Raw genomic sequence first — 22,904 nt, forward strand, 5'->3', positions numbered from 1 at the left:
GATGCTTTTATCCTAAGAGACTTACAAATGAGAAATACAACAAGCAATTCATCTTTAGGTGGCAGTTACATAAGAAATGCAAAGTTTCAGACTTGGTCTTCTGAATACTTGTTTAGTTCAGTTATGAACATGTTTACAAACGTGTCTCATTACATATCTAGTGAAATGTAAAAAAAAAAAAAAAACAAGCAAACAAAAAAAATTAATTGGTGCAAATGCACATTGCAGAGATTGAATTTGCTGCATTCATTGTGAATCGGACTGTTTTACGACGCTGAAATCACTAGATCATGTGCAGCACTTCACTCTATAACATGCAGCGCAATAGGCTATGCTTATTTAAATAGCTGCCTTTTGAATTGGTAAGCTCACTAAGCCACATTGCACTTTTGATAAACAGTAAGTAGTGTAAATTCATTAAGTAAATTCAAAGTGATATAGCAGACATTTGCACACCTGTGATGGCGTGACCACTCATCTCTTTGGTTCTACAATAATGCTGCGATGTTGCTAGGCAACTGTAAACAACTTAGTTGCACAGTGCTTTCACCAAATACATGCAGCACACACATCAGAACTAATTTGCTGTCATTATAAACAAGGCTGCATCACTATACACTAAATATACTGTAGAAATACTGCATAGATATACTGTATGGCGGCATAGCAGAATCTCTACTGGTTGAAACATTTCTACTGTTGCATGGTTTAAATGGATATATTTAATTTTGGTTTTATAAATACATTAAACATTCTTCTCTTTGATTTTTCCCTGCTTTTTATCATTCACCATTGATGTCAGGCTCAAGTTTATGTATTCTTCAGCAGCTCAGTGCACAGCAGGTTCTCATTCACGATTATAGTTTTAAAATATCCACTACTTCAGATCTATAACAGAGCTTTATTTTATACTACTTACCACTTAAAAACAGCCCCATATTTATCTTAATGACTGGGATGGGAACAACAATATAGCTCTCTGCATGTGTGCTTTATATGTCATTTTGGTGGTGATATAGATGATTGTAGCCATCCATCTATTAGGTTTATGTTCCTGTACACTAATGAAGTGACTATTTGGAGATGAACTAGACCAGTTCATCTGTGAGTATATGACGCTTTAAAGGTTGTTTCTGAAGTCAGAGACTTGAGAGCAGTTTCTTTATTTCCAGACTCTACAAATAAAATATGTTTGAACCCCCACAGATAAGCAGTTAATTAAAGGTGGATTTATATTGTAGTACTTTATGCCAATACCTATGAGTTATGAATTCTTCTTGGGAAAAATAACACGATCGCAATACGTTAATAAATGAGAATTGCTGGATATCCATATATATATCTGGGATTTAATGATCTCATGGAGAGTGACAGGTACATGAGAGGTTGAGAGAACACGCTGTGGATAGACATGTTCACATGATTGCATGCATAAAGATGATTAAATTGCTGCTTATGCCATGTTTTTATTTTATTTATTTATTTATTTTTTAACATTTTCCTTTTATAAGGTGGATTTAGTAGAGATTGACGGCAACTGATTGGGAGAAAGAGATGTGGAATGGGATAACGAAATATCACAGGCCTACCAATACTTTGACATAAAACCATGTATTATGATGAAGCTGTGTTAGCCTAATGGTGTGAATTCCTTTCAACTCATTTCCAACTTTCTTTGAAAAGTGCAATAGAACGTCAGTTGATGTCCAACTTCCAATGTGGAATCTGTAACCCTACAAATTGGCCAATAAAATATAATATAATATATAATATAATTAGTAAATAAATACTGCAGTATCGTTATAGTGGAACAAACAACACAAACAGTTTTAGTATTATATCTGCTAATGTACCGGTTGCAGGTTCATTTTCAACCAGGGGCGACCCATGAACTGGAAGGTTACTGAGATCACAAGTGCCGTTTTGCCCTTGAGCAAAATGCTTAACCCCAGAATGCACCAGGGAGAGATATCGTCCCTTCAATTAGTCTAGTGTGTCATTAATTGCCAGTGAATCGATTTAGATGAGAAGCTCCACTAAATGGCTAGAAACTGGAATTAAACCAGCAACAATTAGATTGCAGGTTAAAGTTGAACTTCTAATTAAATGAATGTAGCACACACTCTTTGTAACAGTTCTTTGTCTTGTTCTTCCCTCCAGAATCTTGTAAAGCACCTGCCTGAACAGGAGCAGCTGAACGCCCTGGTCAAGTACAAGAGCGAATATGCCAACCTCTCTGAGCCGGAGCAGTTTGGAGTAGTGGTAATTCCATGCACAAACACACATACCATCTGTGTTGCTGCCACTGTATTCCCAATTCTAAACAGCTTTCGTATCAATTTACCGTTCAGTGTAGTGGCACAACCAGTTAGAAGTCATCAATCACTCTTTATTTAAACTTTTCTCAGATCGATGTTGTGTCCGCCCCTCTACACAAGATTTAATCTCTTAAATTGAAACGGATATTGTCACAAACAAAACAACTACATATTGTACAACCTCAGAAGTATTTTGTTTCTCTGAACAGAGAAAGAATTACTGTTTTCCGAAATTATTTGAAAAAAAAAAAAATATGGTCAACCTGAAACATATTAAAACAGTTTTAACCCAGCTGTCTTTACTGTTTTCTCTTAGTTATTAAAACAGCTCTTGTTTATTTATCACTAAGCCCTTAGTGCATAAGGTTTTAAATTAAAAATTGATGTTCCACACAGTTTGTTAGTTTAAACTAGTTGCACCAAGCTGTTTCTTGTTTGAGCCAGAAGTTGTTAGGCTGCTCAAACAGAGCAATGTTTTAAAAGTGCCAGTGTTTGGGAGGAAAATTAAAACTATTATTTATAGTTGAACTGGCATAAGGTACCCCTCTTTAGTTGCTGAATCTAATCTGAAAATTGTTTTTCAGTCTGAACTTAATATGATTTCAATAGAAAATGTATGGGTGAATTTTGAATATTTAATTGTGCAAATTTCCCATGTTTCTTACATACAAATGACCTTTGTCATTACCTAACACTCTTTTTAAAATTAATCTTTCATAATACTAATCATTTAATAATGCTGTTAAATGTAATCTGCAATATCCATTTTTCATACTGAACATTATAATAATTTGGCGCCTAAATTCATTTGTTTTTGTTTTTTTTCATTTTCATACTAAATACTATAGAATTTTGAGAAACTTTAATGTATGCCTAAACTTTTCCCTATAATAGGTTTTTACATCTTACTGTAGTTAATAAAAGTTCATTTTATCTGCATCTCAACTCAAGCTCAGTGCATTTCCTTGAAATTTAAGAAATAAAAACATTTTTTTTTTTTTTTTATAAAGTTACTACGCAATGCAACATAATAGTAATTTTCAATACCTTTGATTAAAAATCCTCCTACCCCCCAGCGCTACCAGATCAGGTGCTGGTGTAGAACTTAGTGGCACTGGTGCTACTGCTCTTAAATGTTAGTCTGGAGTTTAAAGTCTTCTGTGTTGTGTTTTAGATATCACTGTAGGGATAGCCTAGTGTTGAATTTAATACTCATTTTTCTGATATAATATATACAGGTGTTGAAGGCTTTTTCATAGTTTATCATGACAACCCACCTCTGAATTTGTGAAATAAATTTTAGAGCTTTTCTCAGCTTTCTGCTGAGATGTGTGAACTTCAGGTTTAAAACGTTGTCGGACTCCAATTTAAATGACATTGTGTTTTTTGCTACCACTTGGATTTGTCATGGTTTAAGTACATGCTGTTCGCTGCTTAATAATTGATCAATCAGTCAGCTCAATTGCCAAAGGGCACACTTCAGCAACTGACCCTGTTAGAGATCCAAAATTAATTATCAGTGTTTGCAAGCGTGCTTACACCAAGCTTCTAACTTGTGTGTTCACCCCCATTGTCTTAAGCCGGATGCACACTGTATGAATTTTGCCACGATTTGGCTGTTTGAGACAAAGTTTGCAAATCCTGAAAGATTCCTCTGATCTTAGGCTAAAATCTGTAGTCTTTGATTACTAGTTTGACATGTTCGCCAACAGTCGATTAATGACCATTGTGATCAAATATCAACTCCGATGAAATTCTGGCAGTGTCAGAAATTTTGGGGCACAGTCCTGCAGTGTGGCTTCTCTTACGAAAAATCAAAAACCAATAGGAGCGCAGAAGCTGATGACACAATTAGTGCGACAACAAACCACCTCTTGCTCTACACATATCATCTTGGTTTTTGTTTTCCATTTTTCTATTTTTAATACAAGCCATGATGTTTTTCTTTGCTAGCCACCATTTCAGTCCCATGTATAATGCAGCTCACGGTCACCAAACATGGATTGATAATGTAAGACTCCGGACGAGTCTTCCTGTGTGTGTCCGTTTTTAACGCGTCTTCAATTTCTTACAATCTGACATTAACTGAAATCTTACATTGTGACATGGCTTACAGCTGGGATCTTGTTTGTACTGTCTGACAAGCAACAATCATAAAGGACTACTGTAAATCGTACAGTGTACACCCAGCTTAAGGCTGATTACACTTGACTTTTTAAGGCACACTGGGATGCTGGAACAAGAGAAGGGGGACTTGCATTAGTGAGAAATGAAACAGAAGTGAAAGAAAGGGACAAGGGAGTTGGTTCATGCAACAGTGTGGCCCGTCATTGTGTTTGGGGTGTTTATGTAATGAGGGCTATGGAGCTGTGGTTTATGCATGCGTGGGCAGCAGGAAATGATGCATTTGCAGTTCAGAGAACTATCCAGTTCAAAGGGAATTCTTAATCTTCCATAGTGCCATTGCAAGCAGTTTTGCACTCTTTGTTCTTTTCTGGAGCCAGAACTTTGAACCCTTTGTTTGCATCCTGCTAAGTGGACCATAAAATATAGCATGTAACTACTGGGACCTTAAGATCATATTTGGTGATGTGTGCATGTGGTGCTTTTACCCACACATGTGACACTTCAATTTCAGCCATCTGCTTTGTTACTTCAAATAAACGCTTTAAATGGCTGCATGTGGTATTTTTAGATTCTGATAAACTGTTTCGCTTTAGTCAGGTGTAGCTGAGCGTAAAGAATTACACCTCTTACTGGAAAACTCTCTGAGAAGAGAAATATCCTGTTACCGTAGCAACAGTATCCCACCTCCCCCTTTTTTTAACAGGTCTTAGTTCAAGGTGCACAAAAAGAAAAAGTTTAAATCAGGCAAACTAACTCAGCCAGACAATAGAGGCAGAAAGATGAAACAGGTGTGTGTGTCCCGTTCCCCATTGAGTCTTCCAGCAGGCATTATACACTAGAGACGGAGTGAGTGTGTTCAGGGTCTGCTGGGACACACACACATTGAAACGCTTCTGTTGTTCGGCAGGCACTCTGGGTGGTTGTGTGAAATGATGATTTAGCTTCCTGATAAAGAATAATACTTGAAACACTTGAAAAGTTGTTCCCCTCTGAATACCGTCACACGCTGAGTGGCAGGCACGACGGTGTTACCTCCACTCCCGTTTGCAGGTGCATTTGAATTTGAACTTTAAAGGGTGATTTAAATGTCTTACCTTGAGGAGTCTGTTCAGTAAAGTTTAGCTGGTATCATGCCGTTTTCGCTGTGGGTGGGTTTGAATTGGTTTCATATGTATTTTTATGAGCAACACATGTATGTAATTAGTAATGTACAATCAGGCAGTTAATATCACAAATTAAACCCTCATTAGATCAAGACCTTAAGATCGATCACAATCAAGTCTTCTAGAGAGCCATGCGGTATATTGGTATATACATTTGTCTCAGGTTTTTGCTCTTATACTGTATGTACATACACATACCTATTCAAAAGTTTAGGGTCTATGTGTGTGTGTGTGTGTGTGTGTGTGTGTATATATATATATATATATATATATATATATATATATATATACACACAGACCCCAAACTTTTGAACAGGTATGCATATACAGTATAATATTTATATATATATATTTTTTTTTTGCAAGAAATTAATACTTATTACGCAAGGACACACAAAATTGATCAAAACTGACAGTAAACGTTTATAATGTTACAAAACATTTCTATTTCAAATAAACACTGAAAAAAATGTATCACGGTTTTATAATATTAAAGTGTAACTTCACTTTTCAACCATGTTTTCAACAATGTTTACTCATTTTCTGTTACCTGGACCCAGAAATTGACATTAATTTGTTAGCAAAAGTCAGCTGGATGACGCAAAACTTTTGACTGCTCCAGGGCTTTTGTGAAAACTACAGATTATCCTTCTGGATTTTTGACAGAGGGTTATTACCAAAACCGTTATTGTATTTATAAGCGTAGGTTTATCTCTGAAAAATAGCAGTATGTTAAAAATTGAACACTATACCAGCAGTTTTCTTACCTGTACACAACAGCGTTTTGCTTCGGGCAGAACTAACAGAACGGCAGGTTCTTTCAGTTTTTTCCCCTCCGTTTAGCATAGTCTTCCAGTTTGAAATGTTGACTACAAACACAGAGGTTTTTCAGATTGTGTTTCGCTGTTCTCTCGTATTTGAGATTCTTTGCTACCTTTAGCCACTGCCTATATAACATGCTGGATTGTTCACTGGAAACCGAAACTAACTCACTCCTGCTAATAATTTACTCTTTGAATTTTTGCATGCGGGAACAATACAAGACTACACCACTGACTAAAAGTTTGCTAAGAAGTATTTCCTACTAAATCACACCGGTATTTGACTCTGGTAAGCGTATCCATAGCAGACTGGTGGAAGTGGCCTTGGATGCTAACATGATAACCAAATTAGCATTTTAGAAAATTTTCTATTGAACATTGTTAGTGGACAAATTGCAGCAAATAACACTTTTCAGACTCTGACTCGATTTTTTTTTTTTTTTTCCCACATTTGCTAATGCCATTTCATGTTGTTTTTATGCATTGTAGCTTTCGGTTCAGATTCTACAAGTCTACATGATTCTACATGTGTCCGGTGTCATGATTCCCCAAAGTGATTTTTTTTATTTTTTTTATACCTGATCTGTTATGTGATTCCCAACATCACTAAAACTTCATGATAATTCTTACTTTTCTGTATTTTAGAAGCTTGGGTACAAATCCCTCTCAAACATTTATGGCTGGGAGAGCTTTGAATCGGAGTCTGTTTCATTGCAGATTAGTGCTGCCTGACTCACAGAAGATGTCTTCTACAAATTTGCTGAATGTTTACACACATAAATTAGGCATTTGGCTTTGCCCTATTTTCTTTACCTTCTCTTCTCATTCCCCCTTCCTTCCTTCCTTTCCATCAATCTCTTTTTCAATTTGGATTTGTTGTGCTTTTGGTCCTTTGTCATTTGTCTTCAAGGATGAAATGCTCCCTGGATTAGTTTATACACGCATGCAGACTGATTGCACTCTGCGTGCACGTACAAGAGATGATATCTGATTATGGGAAACAACTCTAGACATATTAATCATATCGCTGTATTGAGTATCTTAATTATACCCTTAATTTGTGATAGCTAATTGGCTTTTATAGGGGCAAATTGTGTCCTGCTCAACAACCCCCCTCCCCCCACAACTCTTAAATGCACACACATGCATATGCATGTGTGTAAGCTTTGAACTACGCTCATACATGTAGATTTACTCATTATCGAGGGGCAATTAAAGATAAATGAAAGCATATTACATTTGAACCATTAATCTGATGGCATTAGAGTTTCCATCATAAAAAATGACTCTAAAATTAATGTAATGATTCATCTTAACTAGTTTGTATGGGATTTCAGTTAGAATGTAAACCAGCATGCAATGCAATAATTCATCTAATATATGAGCCAGATTTGAAAGAAATGTTGACAGTAAATGTACTTATTTCATTAAGGAATAAAGCTTTTGTTTCTGATTTAGAGGTAATGTATTAAACTTAAAAGCAGGAGAAAATTATAAGATAACTATGGCCATTTTGTTTCCTTAGGTTTTATTTCAAAGACATTTAATAAACCCTTTTTTCTGCTTATTTTTTCTTCTTCCAGATGAGTAGTGTGAAGCGTCTGAGGCCCAGGCTCAACTCCATCCTGTTTAAGCTGCAGTTTGAAGAGCAGGTAAATAACTTGCGTCCAGACATCATGGCGGTGAATGCAGCATGCGACGAGGTGAGGAAGAGCAAACCCTTCAGCAGGCTGCTGGAACTCATTCTGCTCATGGGGAACTTCATGAACGCCGGCTCACGGAACGCCCAGTCTTTCGGCTTCAACCTCAGCTCACTCTGCAAGGTATGTACGAAGAGAGAAAGAGAGAGACTTTGTGTCACAACAGCTTGAGTTTCATATCTAGGCCTGGCACACTTTTTGTCCATATTTTCTGTACGGAAACGTCTACAAATGTCTGCAAAATGGATTAAATTATGTCAAATGTGTTAAATAGAGCTATTTGTGATTGAAAGCATTTCAAGGCCTACGCTTAAAACAACTGCTTTCAAACTTCCGAATCAAATGAAGTCTAGAGGCCGTATTGGGCTGGTTTCCTATTCCATGAGAGCCTCCGCCGATATTATTTCATCCAGTAAAACCAGCCCTGAAGTCATATATGTGTTCTGCTATCCATATTTGCTTCTTTTGTAAATTATTAGGCTCTGTGTATCAGGTCTCTTCGTTTTAAAAACACGCCCACCCACATGAACCGTGGGCATTTTCCATCAAACTCTCTCCTCCTGCTCTCTGTTTTTGGGAAGAAGCCGATAAGATGATAATTTATGTGCGTCTGATGTTTGTGGAGGAGCTAAAGCTGAGTCACCATCAGGCACGAGCGTCCGGCTGCTGCTTGCGCGTCCTTCACTTCCCTCCCGCACATTTCCTGTTACCTTGACCCCTATCGGTCGGCCCATCTAAAGTGCCTCTCGCTGGAGACGCCTGGCATTCGAGAAGATCTCATTTGATTTAACACTATCAAGCACTCAAGACCACAATAGCCGTATCTTCTGGCATCTATCAAAGTGCAGAGACCAAAAACCACTTTATGGCTTCTTCTTCTGTTTTCAGAGATAAGTCTCGGAGTAATGACGTAATGCACACATATATGTGTTTGTCGGAAAGAGGACAGTCTTTAATTTCCATCTAGTCAGGTGTGTTAATGTAATGCTAATGGATTTTTACACACAGAACATCTTAGCAACAGTCCTAGCATTATGTTAGCTAGTTTTGCACTGGTGCACCCCTATATAAAGCCCTCTAATGATAATGTTTGGGTGAAATTTTCAGATTTAGGTGAGTGGGGAAGGGCAGAAGGGCAGTTTAATTAATTACCACAGCAGCCATGGAGATTTACTTAGGTTTCCATGGTGACTTGGCATTGGATTTTATCAGGCTTGATCCGCCTCTCTCTCTTTCTAATAAGCCATCCATTTTATTCATTACTACTTTCACTCCTTCCCTTTTCTGTGGTGCTAAAACTCAGAGAATGGCCATCACTGCATTTGTGACTCTCTCCAGCATAATGAAATGCCTTCCTGCTCAGCATGTCGCCTAGAAGACCTGATAAAAGACTGAAGACTATATGTGGACGTGCTCACATTCAGACTTTTTATTAAGGAATAACCCAAAAATGAAATGTCAGTCATTATTTACTCACCCCCATGTTGTTCCAAACTAAAATTACTTTCTCTTTTCAGGGAATCACAAAAGGAGAACATTTGAAGAATGTACACTGACATTTTTTCCACTGTAGCTCTTGAAATAACTTATATAAAGAACACAAGTCATTCAGACTACTTTTATTATGTTTTTCCACCCTTTTGGAATTTTTTTTTTTTTTAGCCATTTTTGTGCTTTTCCCCCTATGAATTCATCATAGTTCCCATGCAAGTCATTCTATTATGGGTGACTAAATGATGACAGAATCTACATTTTATTTTAAATTAGTCATTTAATTGACCGTTCGCAAAGATCCTCCCTCTTTAGTTACTGTTCTTACAGTACGTCCAACAAAGCATGCTGTTCTCACGCCATACTTCATGTTCTTACGCAGTGAAAAATTACATCGCAGAGCAAAGAGAACACTGACAGTGCGTCGACAGACCGGACAGAGCAGGTTACTTTTGATATGAAACAAATTCAAATTCAAATTTTGTAATTTTTAAAGAAATTTAAACAACAAATGCCATTTTGTCACTCTTTGTGTCATGACAGATCACTGTAGCGCCTCACTTCAAGCGGCGCGTGAACCGATCTTCTATTCCTACTAGTTAATTTATAGCATCAAATAAACGTGAATGAACATCAGAAAGAATGCTGTTTCAACTGCAGAAAGACATCAGTACATACCATTTTTCAAGTTCATTATACACTTTTTTTTTTTGATGAATAGAAAGTTCAAAGAACAACATTGTAAATGTTTTTAATGATACTTTCAATAAAAGTATTAATTGCTTTTCTCCAAATTTTTCCTAATATCCACTTAAGGGCCTTGCACATCAGATGGAGTGATCTGTCCTTACTGCCGAGAGGGAGACTAGATCTCTACATCTGCACATAGTGATACAGTCCCTGATGGGCAGGAGTAACAGAGAAAGCGTGTCGTTTTCTGCCTTTCAAGTTCCTTGCCTGAGGGCCCATCCTGATGTTCTCTTTGCCTCTGTTGATCTGATAGTTTGTTTGTTTGTTTTATTCTGAGTTTAACCTGTCAGTATCTTCTTCTTTTGCTCACAGTGGGTTTATCGAGCATATTTTGTTGTCAAAGGATTTGAAAGAGCTTCTCTTTGTGCGAGTGACTCGCGCGTCACTGTTTGATCTCATCAGCAGAGGACGGTTCAGTATGTCATGGACGTCAGAATCTCGATGAATGTTGTGGAATTTTTTTCTGTAGTACTTTTCCAATTGAGAACCGATATTAAAGATTTGTCACAGACATCAATGAGTTGGACTACAGGATAAGATTAGATATTTTGGGTTTCTTTGTTCCATTATTATTTTCGCACTTCTTAGATGAAATATGCACAAGCAATTTGTAGAATCTTTTTGTTCCGTCTTACCACATAAGATTTTTGAGAAGCCCTTTCAGGCAGAGCAACAAAACCTAATTTCGTTCCCCGCCATCTGTCTAATGCTTCACACAGCTTCCAAATGTTCTGACACTGCAATTATCCAGTTGAACCCAGTGTGTATATCCAACACAAAGCTTCTGTCAGAACACATACATTTAAAAAGAAATGGCAGCGCACGAGATAGTGGTGAGTACTAAAATGGACTAGATGGAAAGTCGATTTCTCCAATTTCATCTCTCGTTTCATAAGGGCCTATTTGGAACTCCGTTTTCACTTCATCTCTATCTCTCATTCTCCCCCTGTGGTAATCAAGCATCTTAAATCGTCAGGCTACACCACCCAGAAGAGCTTAATAATGTTTGCGCTATCTGCGTTAATCAAATGCTTTTTGCGCTGCCTTTTACAAAGGCCTGTATCCTTGTGCCACGATGATAATCATAACTGACAATGAAAATGTCTTGCTTTTCTAGTCCGGCGGCAGTTTCAGTGTACTATCAAATTAACTTGTCAGACGTGAAGGCAGCGGGCATCAATGGCTTCCTTCAAGATTCTCTCTCCGTTTCTGTAATGTTCTGAACAACCATATATATGCATTCTTTTTTCTTTTTGATGGATTTTTTTTTTTCTATTTTGATTTAATGATACTACATTAAACAATTGATTTTCCCCCCCTTCTTTTCTGTCTTCTATCTCTCTATCTCTCTTTGGCTCCCAGCTGAAGGACACTAAATCGGCTGATCAGAAGTCCACTCTTCTGCATTTCCTGGCAGAGGTCTGTGAGGAGAAATACCCTGAAGTGCTGAAGTTTGTGGAGGATCTACAGCATGTGGACCGGGCCAGTCGAGGTACTCAGAACCAGTATCTGTTTCAAAATAGACAGAATCGTATTTCTTTTTTGCAGTACAGTTACAATATTGTGAGAGATACTTTTATTTTATTTTTTATTTTATTAGAAAATAGCAATGCTAACATTTTTATTTTATTTATTTTATTTTATTATTTTATTTTATTTTATTTTATTTTAGCCTTAATTATACAATGCCATATTTAGCCGAATATGGTTTGTTGGATTAAGGTGATTTAGCTGCCCTAACAACATTTTGGCTGACCATCTGAAGAGTGGAAAGAAAAAATGTCTTCAGTTCATAGCTGTCAACATAAGACGGTACTTTAAATGGTCTTTAACATCACTCTTACTGTGTATAGTACATGAACTACCAGTTTGTGTGTGAGTTTGTCAACTTCTGTAATTGTGTTGATGTCTTCTATTCTGCACACACTCTATCAGCAACATTTGACGCAGACATAATGTGAGCCTGTGTGCGCGCATCTGTTCACTCACAATTATAAGGCTTGTGAGTCAGATCTCAGGATCCTTTTATTGTAAATCTTAATCTGAACTCATCACGATTAGAATCCACTAATATAAGCTGATATTTTCAGGGAGTCTATGTCTGTCTGTCTGTATGTGTTTTAACAGACAGAGAGAAGCCGAGGGGCGGTTGTGTGAGGTCACATTGCCCTCGGCAGCCCTAGAGGCAGAGTCACAACAAGACCAGAGCAACTCACTGCGTTACCTAATGCTTCCAGAAAGCAGGGCAGAGAGAGTTTTTGGCAGTGCAAGTACAAATAATCAAACAGGATTATTAGAGAGACTGATTAATAAGGCGCCCTGCCTATATGTCTGTCAGCCTTAGACAAAGTATTTACAGGGAACATAAAACATTTTTGTGTTTTTCTAAATGAAACAAATAAGTCTGCAGGAAATGATGGAGGTGCAGGAGTTAGTAGTTGGGATTTTATTGGATTGTTAGACTTGTTAGGCTGTAACATTATTGGTTAATATTGTTGTTCTCTGGCTGTGTAGTGATGATTGCATCAGCTGAACATGAAAGTTTCACAGGCTGGGAACGTTATTACATTTTTATACAGTTTTAACTATTATGAAGAAAATAATTTTTAGAATAATATGCTTTGACGAATTAAGCACCATAAGACCAGGGACATTTATTAAGACCTAAATGGGGTTAATTTTGATTCATGTTGACTTTATTATGAATTGTTAGCTCAATTTGACCTAAAAAGTGAATTCTGTCATTTACTCACCCTCACATTGCTCCAAACCTGTATTGTGTGCTTTCATGGTGCTTTGCTGTCTTTTTTTTATGCTTGATGGCTTATGGGCACACTTTAGTTTTACTGTATGGAGATGAGCAGCTCAGACATTCTCCAAAATATTTACTTTTGTGTTCCAAGGAAGTAAATTTAGAGCAATGTAGGGTTTTCTGTCATGTCCACTTTCTTCTACACTGGCTCTGTCTCTGCAGCTTTTTATTAGTTTCACTTTTTTTCTCCCTGTCTGTCTCTTTCCCTCCCATTCCCCATTTCATTAGTGCTGCCTGCTCTTGTGCCCTTCATCAAAGCTGAAATGGCATTATGGGTAACATATCCCCACCACACTGAATGTCTGTCCCTGCATGCCCCTCAGGAAACAGCCTCTGATTGTTTTACAGATATTACTTCCATTATTCTGTCCTTTAGAGTTCACATTTGCAGGTGCATGTTTTTTTTTTTTTTATTATTATTCTCTTGGAGATGGAGATGCTTTCATTAAGAATTAGCTGTTGTCATTCTCCAACTGTTATGGTTTTGTCTCCCATTGTGATGCGGTTAGGTCTAGGGTGATTCCCTTCAGTGGGTGCTAATGGAGGGTTCATACATGTGTTTCTTAGTTTTTCAAGAGCACCTGCTGACTGTTATTGAGGCTTTCTTTTATATTTATTTCCTTTGCCACACACTTTGCTACCAAAGTGACTCTTAAGAAAGGGCACCAGAACATAGTGGATGTGTTACAAAATCTAGTGAACTATCTAGACAGCGAATGTGTCCGAAAGCTGAAAAATACTGCCTCCACAGGCAGCATAGATGTATCCTTCGCTGCCTATGATATCCCACAATCCTGTGTGTTTGATTCTGTGACATTTGAGCTAAAAAAAAAAAAAAAAAATAATAATAATAATAAAGATGGCGTCTAAAAGATGCGGTTGGTGGTCATTTTGTGTATAAATGCATGTTTATTTTTTTATACTTTTTCCACATTTGATGTAATTTGTAGCAAGAAATGATTGTAGTAATTAAGTATTCACTTAGCTATGTGTTGTTGTAGTTCATCAAACTGTTATGCTGCCTCACAAAACCTGACCAAAATTAGTTTCATGAGGAACCTTCATGGTCAGACTCTTCCTGCAGAGAGTCATTACCTGATAGTCAACAGTCAGCTGCCTAAGCTTTCGGACTCAGCATTTTTTTGAGATTTTTGGTGTCTGGAACATTCATTCAAAGGGAGCTCACTAGGTTTTGAAACACAGCCTGTTTCTCTTGTGGATTTGAAGTTATATCATCATACTACTAGTTTCCTCACATAAACGCACACAATCCTGCCATATATCTTAATTATCTATCATTTATCTTTGACGTGCACAAAAACAACACGATGAATCATGATGAAAGTTTGTTCAAAAAGTTATTTTTTTTTAATATAAATAATACTTTTATTATACTGTTCTTTTGAATTTCCTTTAATTAGTCAATGAATCCTGAAAAAATGATTGTTTCCATAAAAAAAAAAAAAAAACACTAAGCAGGACAACAGTTTTCAACATTGAAAAGAATAAGATATGTTTCTTGAACACCAAATCAACATATTAGAATGATTTCTGAAGGATCATGTGACACTGAAGACTGGAGTAATGATACTGAAAATTCAGCTTTTTTCATCATAGGAAAAAAATTACGTTTTAAAATATATTAAAATAGAACAGTTATTTTAAATTGTAATAACTTTTCTCAGTATTATTTTTTTTTTTTACTGTATTTTTGTTTCAAAAACATGAAAATAAAATCTCACCAAGCCCAAACTTTTGAATGGTTTGGTACTTTATTGTTCACAAGGCAAAAATGATCTCTAATTGCTTAGAAAATGAACAGAACACGTCTCCACAACATACTGCATAATTTGAGTTGTCATTCAAGTGCGTACTACAAACTTGTATGAGTTACGGACTGAAGTTTAATAATTTGTGCCTGAATAAATGTATCATACAGATATTCAAATTGACAGATAGGTGTGTTTGTGTAGGCACTGGACTCATGGGTTGCACTCAAAGTGGCAGTGCCAGCAGTCCAATGAGACAAGATAAGACATTTACCTCTCTCTTTCTACACTGACTCCATGAGAGGGAGCTAGAGATGAGTTTAGTGGCTAAAGTGAGGTTTTTGCATTCAGCTTGTCCTCTCTGGTTATGTGTACATGCATTTTGGTTTTGATTCAGCTTTATGCTGTTCTAAATGTAAAATGTGTGCTTTGACTCTTTAGGCCGAGATATGGGCAGCGTATGAGGCACATTCAGTTGCTAAAAGCCTCAAATTGTTCTTCGTGCATGTTAAAAATCATTAAGGACCAAAATAAAATAAAAATAAAAAATAGTCAGACTTAACTAAGCAGATTACAGTTAAGTAGTTTAACATTTACACAATTCCTCATGAAAATGCAATAAATAATATCCTGCTAAGCTGAGCATATATAAGCCAAATCTCCACCCATGTGGTTCAGTCAATGTGTCCCATCACATTAAGCTAATGCTGTGCATGGAACGGGATCGTCCCCTCCAAACAGTGTCTGTTTAATCAAACCTGAGCCTCTTATTAAAATCACATAATTACCTCATCAAACTACCAGCATGTGTAAGGAATGGGTGAAAGATACAGACCTGGTTTGGTCTTACTGGAACTGTTGTAATAATAATGAACCAAAAATGTATTTTATGTTTGTGCTAATAGGATAACATTAGGGATATCAATTAACAGAAATTTCTTTGTTCAAATTAACGATCAATTAATCGATTAATTCATTAGCCTTAATACTGCAATATGCGTCTACTGCTGTGGCATATATGACAGTGTGCAAATGCTGCTCAAAATGGCATGTTCCTCATTAAATGAATGAGGAGGTTTTTTTAATCTACATAAAGGGCTAGTAGGATTGTAAAATGAGTTGATGTGATTGATCATTTATTAAATTACTTATTTAATTATCAAATATGACTAATACAATGTGTCACCAATGCTGCCTCAGATGCGTGCTTGTCAGAATACTCCTGTTGACACGCTCTTCCTGGAACAACACACTGAAAATGCCAATTAAACCCAATGAATTCACAACAATTTATTAAAATAGTGTTCTCATTGATGTTATGTAATATGACGCTCACAATCATAGTTATTATTAGTCGTGCATTGTTGTTCGAGCCGCGCGCTGAATGAACACTGGTAAACTAGAGCACTTTGCTAGCAAGTTATTTAACTCAAAGAAATGCATCCTATATGAAATTAATCAGATATATACAAAATAAACATAATATTACAAATTATATCTGCACAAAATGACGCAAATGTACAAGTGAACTTAAACTAAGTTACATGCTATTCAGAATGGGTGACTCATGTTGTGGACGTGCTCTTCCTGGAGCAACGCGATGAAACAAATAAACGGCAACTAAACCCAAATAATTCACAATGTTTTATTACAATATTGTTCTCTTTATCATGTTATGTAGTATGACAGTCCCAATTATAGTCATTATTATTTGTGCATTGCTGTTTGAGCTACATGCGCTGAAGCTGAAGATGATCACCGGCACGCTTTACTACATCGTTAATTCTTAACCAAATGCATCCTGTATGAGATAAATCAGATAGAGATAGGCCTACACAAACACAATATTACAACTTACATTTGCACAAAACAAAAGGCTGCGAATGCACACACAAATTTATAGTCATGATGGTGTAACTCTAGCTGTAAAATGGTCATGAACATGACTTCATTTTTCCTCGTGTCTGCTTTGTTTTGCGGGTGAGCAGCATGCACGCTCATGAACCTGCTTAATCGATGATTGATAATTTTTATCTATTAAATGTATTATTGACAATTAATCGATCGTCGATTAATCGTTAACATCCCTAGATAACATTGAACTTTTTAGAAATGGTATGCTATAAAGCTGACCTGTGTAATTTCTTTACCACCTAGGTCTACAAACACACCTACACACACTTGCGCACACACACAAATAAATAAATAAATAAAGAGCATAAATTCTAACCTCATACATCCTAAACGAGTCTGCACTGAATAACTGTTCAGTGATGTGTGTGAGAGAGAATCACTAATGTGATATTGATCAAATGTTGAGAATAGAAACCTCCGCGCACATTCACTGCAACAGGTGTTCATAGTTTGACTACACATATTTACACTCCAGTTAAAGACACACTTCAGACGTGCAAAATGTAGCATTTACAATGTGATAAAATGCTGCTCCATTTTATGTAATGTTAACAAAGATTAAAAAATACTGTAACAAATAAATTGCTCAGTTAGTTAATTGTTATTGTTTGCTGTCAAGCTAAAAAAAGGTGCAAAACAGATCGTATAAGGGGTTTATATGACTGCAGAGTCTTCTGAAGGCATACGGCAGCTTTGTGTGAGGAACAGACTGAAATTTGTTGAAAGTCTTCTCTTCCATTATTGCTTTGAAATCTCTACCATTTCCCCCCCCAGTGAATGTCCCTGTCCAACAGAACTTAGTTTCTGCGGATTGTTTGTCGTCTGGAAACATGCATTTTGGATCTGCTGTAAGTAAAGCGTGTCAGTGCATTGTTTTAAATCTGTATCTGTGTGTGTGTGTGTGTAGTATCAGCAGAAAACCTTGAGAAGAGCCTGAAACAGATGGAGAAACACCTGCTGCAGTTGGAGAAGGATCTGGACACTTTCAGCTCCACAGACGACCAGCAGGACCTGTTCCACAGCAAGATGGCAATATCCTTTCACACGTTTGCATACACACACACTGTACATTTCTTTGTTTCTTTTTCTTTTTTTTGTCTAAACACGCTTATTCATTGTTGTGCTGCTATCAACATCGTTAGTTCTCTTGCACATGGTGGCAACACATTTTCTGGTACCCTTGTCAACCTCACACACACACACGCACACACACACATTCACAAACACTAATCAGAGTTCATGTTGGCTTGTGCGAATAAATTATTTATATTGAAACCTGGTTTGATAATGGAGTTGTACATTCCTGTACTTGCTTGTTAGTTCTTTTCCCTGCTGTCTGTCATTGCACTCGAAATCATTCCCTGCGGTCTTGATGCTGTCTCCTTTGCAAATGGCAAATGTTTGAAAGCCAGACGTGTTGCCAGGGGAGATACCAATGGCACAAACTAAACGCTGAGCAAAATGTATACCCAAATAATCCTCAATGAACCTTTCTTTTAGTGCATTTTGTACAGCCCTTTGGAGCAGGTAGTCTTGTCTACCTTCGTTATTTTTCTTACTTGGGCTCAGGCTTACCGAATGTTTTATTTTTTGCTGGTGTGCTTGCTGTTTCATGGGCAAAAAACAGATTTTACTTTATTACTTTAGTGTGGTGCTCATGATCCAGTGAATGCCGGCAGTAGTTGCCTGTGTTCTGGGTCTGACCCGACTGCTCTACCCTTCACGCTGTCCTAGCTAGACTCTACCAGGGGAGGTTATTATCTTACTCACCAGCCACATAGTGGACTGTCTTCCACCCTACATCCCTGCTCTCATCCATATTGTTTTTCTCTGTTTATTTTTTTTCTTCTTTTGCCCTTTCTGCTTTTTGTTTTTGTCTGCTCAAGTCTTTCTTTTCATGTGTTTTTTATTCTTTTATTTTATTTAATAGCGACATTTAGTGCCTTGTCCCTACCGATTTATTTTATGAATACATTGACTCTAGAGAGCTACTCTGCTAGACAGCATTTTGGAGTATTTATTTTAAAATTTTAACACATTGATGATGCCAAAAATGTTCTCATTTGGTAGGGCTGACATTGCGATATTTTGTTTTTCTGCAATATAAAAAAAAAAAAAAAAAAAAATCACCAGATGAATTGAATAGCTCTACTTGGAAAGAATCAATAATTCTAGAGTCATTGGGGAGATTTTGTAGGTGAGTGAATAATGACAATTTACAAGCATAGATAAATATAACAGAAAAAAGATACAAATTAAATTAAATAAATAATGCTTTGATTTTCAGGTAAGTCTAACAGTGTTCAGATACAGGAATTGAATAATCAAATGTAAAACAACACTGCATAGTCTTCACTGTATAAATTAAATGTAATTAATCTGTTAAAGCTACAAAAGTGATTTTTCTCTTAGTGTTTTGTTGTTTGATTAACATTCATGACACAAAGTAGCAGGAATATTAGGCTGCTGTCACCTTAAGACCGAATGCGCGGATCCATAATACTGTAACACATCCTACTGTTTTCCTTCTGTTTTTCTTTCTCAATTGTTTGTTCACCTAAGCCATAAGTGACTGTTTACGTGAGGATACTCGCAGAGGTGTTCATTTTGACAATCTTTTGCATGTATGTGTCCATTCAGGCACAAATAGATATGAAAGAAAACGGAATTCAGTGTTCACATACGTCTGTGCTGCTCTGTGTGTGCGCAAAGAAAACATTCTAAAACATTCTAAATTGAGCTCTCTTTCGTGCCTTCTTGTGCTCAAATGGTTTAAAATTTCTTGAATGTTTAAACTGACAGGACCTAAAACACATACAATGATAAACTTTCATTGTACGATGGTCAAACTTTGCAGATTAATGATCCCTATACTAGACATTGCACACCCTGTGATGAGACTATCACTGATGCGCACATTGCAATATCTACGCTAAAACGATATATCGTGCAGCCCTGTCACTTGGTGGCCAGCTCGTTAGGTTTTCAGATAGCAGTTATGAACAGAGGGTTGTCTTTTAGACTGGGCGTTGATTTTGCGTAGTAATGTGCTGAATTATTAGGGATGCATGATATACTGGTACCATAGCAGCTATCTGCTGATTTTGGAGTTTTTTGGAGTTTTTTTTTTTTTTTTTTTTTTTTTTTTTGTCATTTAGATTACCATTTGCCATCTAACGCTCACTTAGTTCATTTTTAAAAACAATAATAATTAATAACAATTAAGACCCGTTCACACCAAGTACAATAACTATAATGATGACTATATTAGCGTTCACACCAGCGGACGATATTGTTCTGTTTATTCTGCAGTTTTTAGTCTGCCACTTTAAATACACGCACTCTTAAAGCAGAATGGATTCTGATTGGCTGTCAATGGTTTTATCGCTCATCAGCTGGGGAAAAAAAACATTCTGAAAGTGATTTCAGTGATATTGTTTCTCTGTGCTGTTATTATAGTTGTGGTTTGGACTCTTATTCTTTTACATTTAGAACGATTTTTAGAGCTATGTCTTTATCGTTATCGTTACAGTTATCATCCTTGGTGTGAACGGGCCTTTAAATGTAAATCTTGTGAAAATGAACATCCATTTTCCATATTGTACAGTATACTGTCATAATGCCTAAATTTAGCATGGTATATTTTAGTGTTTATATATTCATTTATTTGACAAAATAGTATAGAATTTTTCAGATTATCAGTATTTGCCAGTTTTGCATCCCTAAACATATACAATCTAAACAGAGGCTGCATTTTATGGACACTACATGGCCAAAAGTATGTGAACACCTGAATATTACATCCATATGTGCTTGTTTTTAACATTTTTTTTTTTTTTTTTTTTAAACCATTAACATAAAGGATTGATCCTCCCTATAATAGCATATTACATGATGTCCTATTCTGCTGTAAATGTCTAGGGAGACTGCATGGCAGTGTGGTTCATTTTATGCACCTGTTAGTATGTATGCATCTGAAATAGTTAATTAGAAAGGGGTGTCCACATGCGATTGTGTATCTCAGATACTGTATTATGGGGTTTGTTAATAGTGTGTCTTAGAAGTGTTGTGTAGGTGTACAGTATGAGAGTGTCTAACAAGCTCAGGTGTACAGGAAAAAAATCGATGCTTTTCTATCCCTCTGCACAGAGCTTGTGTTCAAGGGTCAGCCATCAGCCTCTCTCTCTTTATTTAGTTTAGCTCTCTGTCACTTAGAAGAAAAACCCAGAGTCCACCTTCCTCTCTCTTTTCTCTGTCACTGCTAACACCATTCAGCTCCACACGGCAGGCCCTTTTCTGTCCTCTGAGTTCTGAGCTTTTAGCACCAGCAACCAGATCAGTATTAAAGTTAATGAAGTCTTATCTCTCGCTCTCATACACCGTCTGTCCTTTCATTAGGTGAGCACGTCCCCTGCTCTCCATTCTTTCCCTAATCAGAGAGCCGAAGCAGGTGTGTTTGGAGGGCGTGAATGAACTCGCAGTATAAAAGACAGCAGAGGAGACGCACAAAGCAGATCTGTGTGCGTATGTAACCGAAAGAACTCCCAAAAGATTTCATGTGTATGCCGAACAAGCACTGCTGTCCGGCCTGTCTGCCCTCCCTTATAATGTCTTCATCATGAATAAGTCATGGAGGACCTGTTATACTGAGTCCTGTAGAGAGATGTGTGGGTTAGAGTAGCTCCGTCCAGTCTCTAGATGACTACTTTTTAGCAGAATTCTGGCTAATAGTCACTTTTACCTTGCCTAGGATACCTGATTATGCAAGTCAGCTGTTCAAGTGAGCTTACAAAGAAACTGTTGCAATCTAGGACTGTAGTTACCACACAACAGAGATTTTGCTCAATTCAGCACAACCACAAAAACACTAATGCATATAAAACAATTGTTAGAAGAAATTGTTTTCTTTTTAGAAAATAAGAACTTTTAAGCATCAAATGCTCTATATATGCTTCTAGCTACAATTACATTTTAAAAAAGAAAATGGCTCATTTAAATTGTAATGATATTCACAATATTCACTCTTTTTACTGCATTTTTGATCAAATAAATGCAGCCTTGATGAGCATAAAAAACTTCGATCAAAAACATTTTACCAACCCCAAACTTTTGAATGGTAGTTAAACAATACACTTTTAAATCAAATGTAAATTAAAAAATAAACATATCAATTTTATATCATAAGTTTATATCAGCCAATCACATTACTTTCCAGTGTTGCATGAATGCAATTGGTTAGCGTCTGTGATCTGATTGGCTGACGCCTGCATTGGCGCTTGAAAAATTTAGAAATCTTCAACTTCTGAAGCGACATGACGGAACCCACAATTCAATTCAGCAACACATGACGTCACCCATTCAAAGTAAATGAGATGCGTTAAAGGGTTAGTTCACCCAAAAATGAAAATTATGTCATTAATTACTTACCCTCATGTCGTTCCACACCCGTAATTTTTGATAAAATCCGATGGCTCAGTGAGGCCTGCATTGCCAGTAAGATCATTTCCTTTTTCAATGCCCAGAAAGGTTCTAAAAACATATTTAAAACAGTTCATGAGTACAGTGGTTCAACCTTAATATTAACAAACGACGAGAATACTTTTTGTGCGCCAAAAAAATAACGACTTTATTCAACAATATCTAGTAATGGGCGATTTCAAAACACTGCTTCATGAAGCTTTATGAATCTTTTGTTTCGAATCAGTGGTTCAGAGCCCCAAAATCACATGATTTCAGTAAACGAAGCTTCAAAATTTCAATAGTTCACAAGACTTGGGCAGTTTGATACGAGCTCCGAACCACTGATTCGAAACAAAAGATTTGTAAAGCTTCGAAGCTTCATGATGCAGTGTTTTGAAATCGCTCATCACTAGAAAAGTATTCTTGTCACTTTATAATATTAAGGTTGAACCACTGTACTCACGTGAACTGTTTTAAATATGTTTTTAGTACCTTTCTGGTCATTGCAGGCAATGCAGGCCTCACTAAGCCATCGGATTTTATCAAAAAATATTTCAATTTGTGTTCCGAAGATAAACG

At 36.7% G+C, this 22,904-nt stretch overlaps 1 protein-coding gene across 4 annotated transcripts in view; it reads left to right on the forward strand.

Annotated features, from left to right (window-relative positions):
* Positions 1-22,904, forward strand: part of diaph3 (diaphanous-related formin 3) — a 283,916-nt gene that overhangs the window by 164,977 nt on the left and 96,035 nt on the right. For all 4 annotated transcript variants that reach the window (XM_051912519.1, XM_051912521.1, XM_051912520.1 and 1 more), the window contains 4 exons: positions 2,161-2,262; positions 8,013-8,252; positions 11,733-11,862; positions 17,773-17,897. In XM_051912519.1, the coding sequence (XP_051768479.1) occupies positions 2,161-2,262; positions 8,013-8,252; positions 11,733-11,862; positions 17,773-17,897 (597 nt within the window). The remainder of the gene's footprint in view (positions 1-2,160; positions 2,263-8,012; positions 8,253-11,732; positions 11,863-17,772; positions 17,898-22,904) is intronic.

Source organism: Ctenopharyngodon idella, chromosome 11 (genome assembly GCF_019924925.1).
Source record: "Ctenopharyngodon idella isolate HZGC_01 chromosome 11, HZGC01, whole genome shotgun sequence".
Classification (NCBI taxonomy): domain Eukaryota; kingdom Metazoa; phylum Chordata; class Actinopteri; order Cypriniformes; family Xenocyprididae; genus Ctenopharyngodon; species Ctenopharyngodon idella.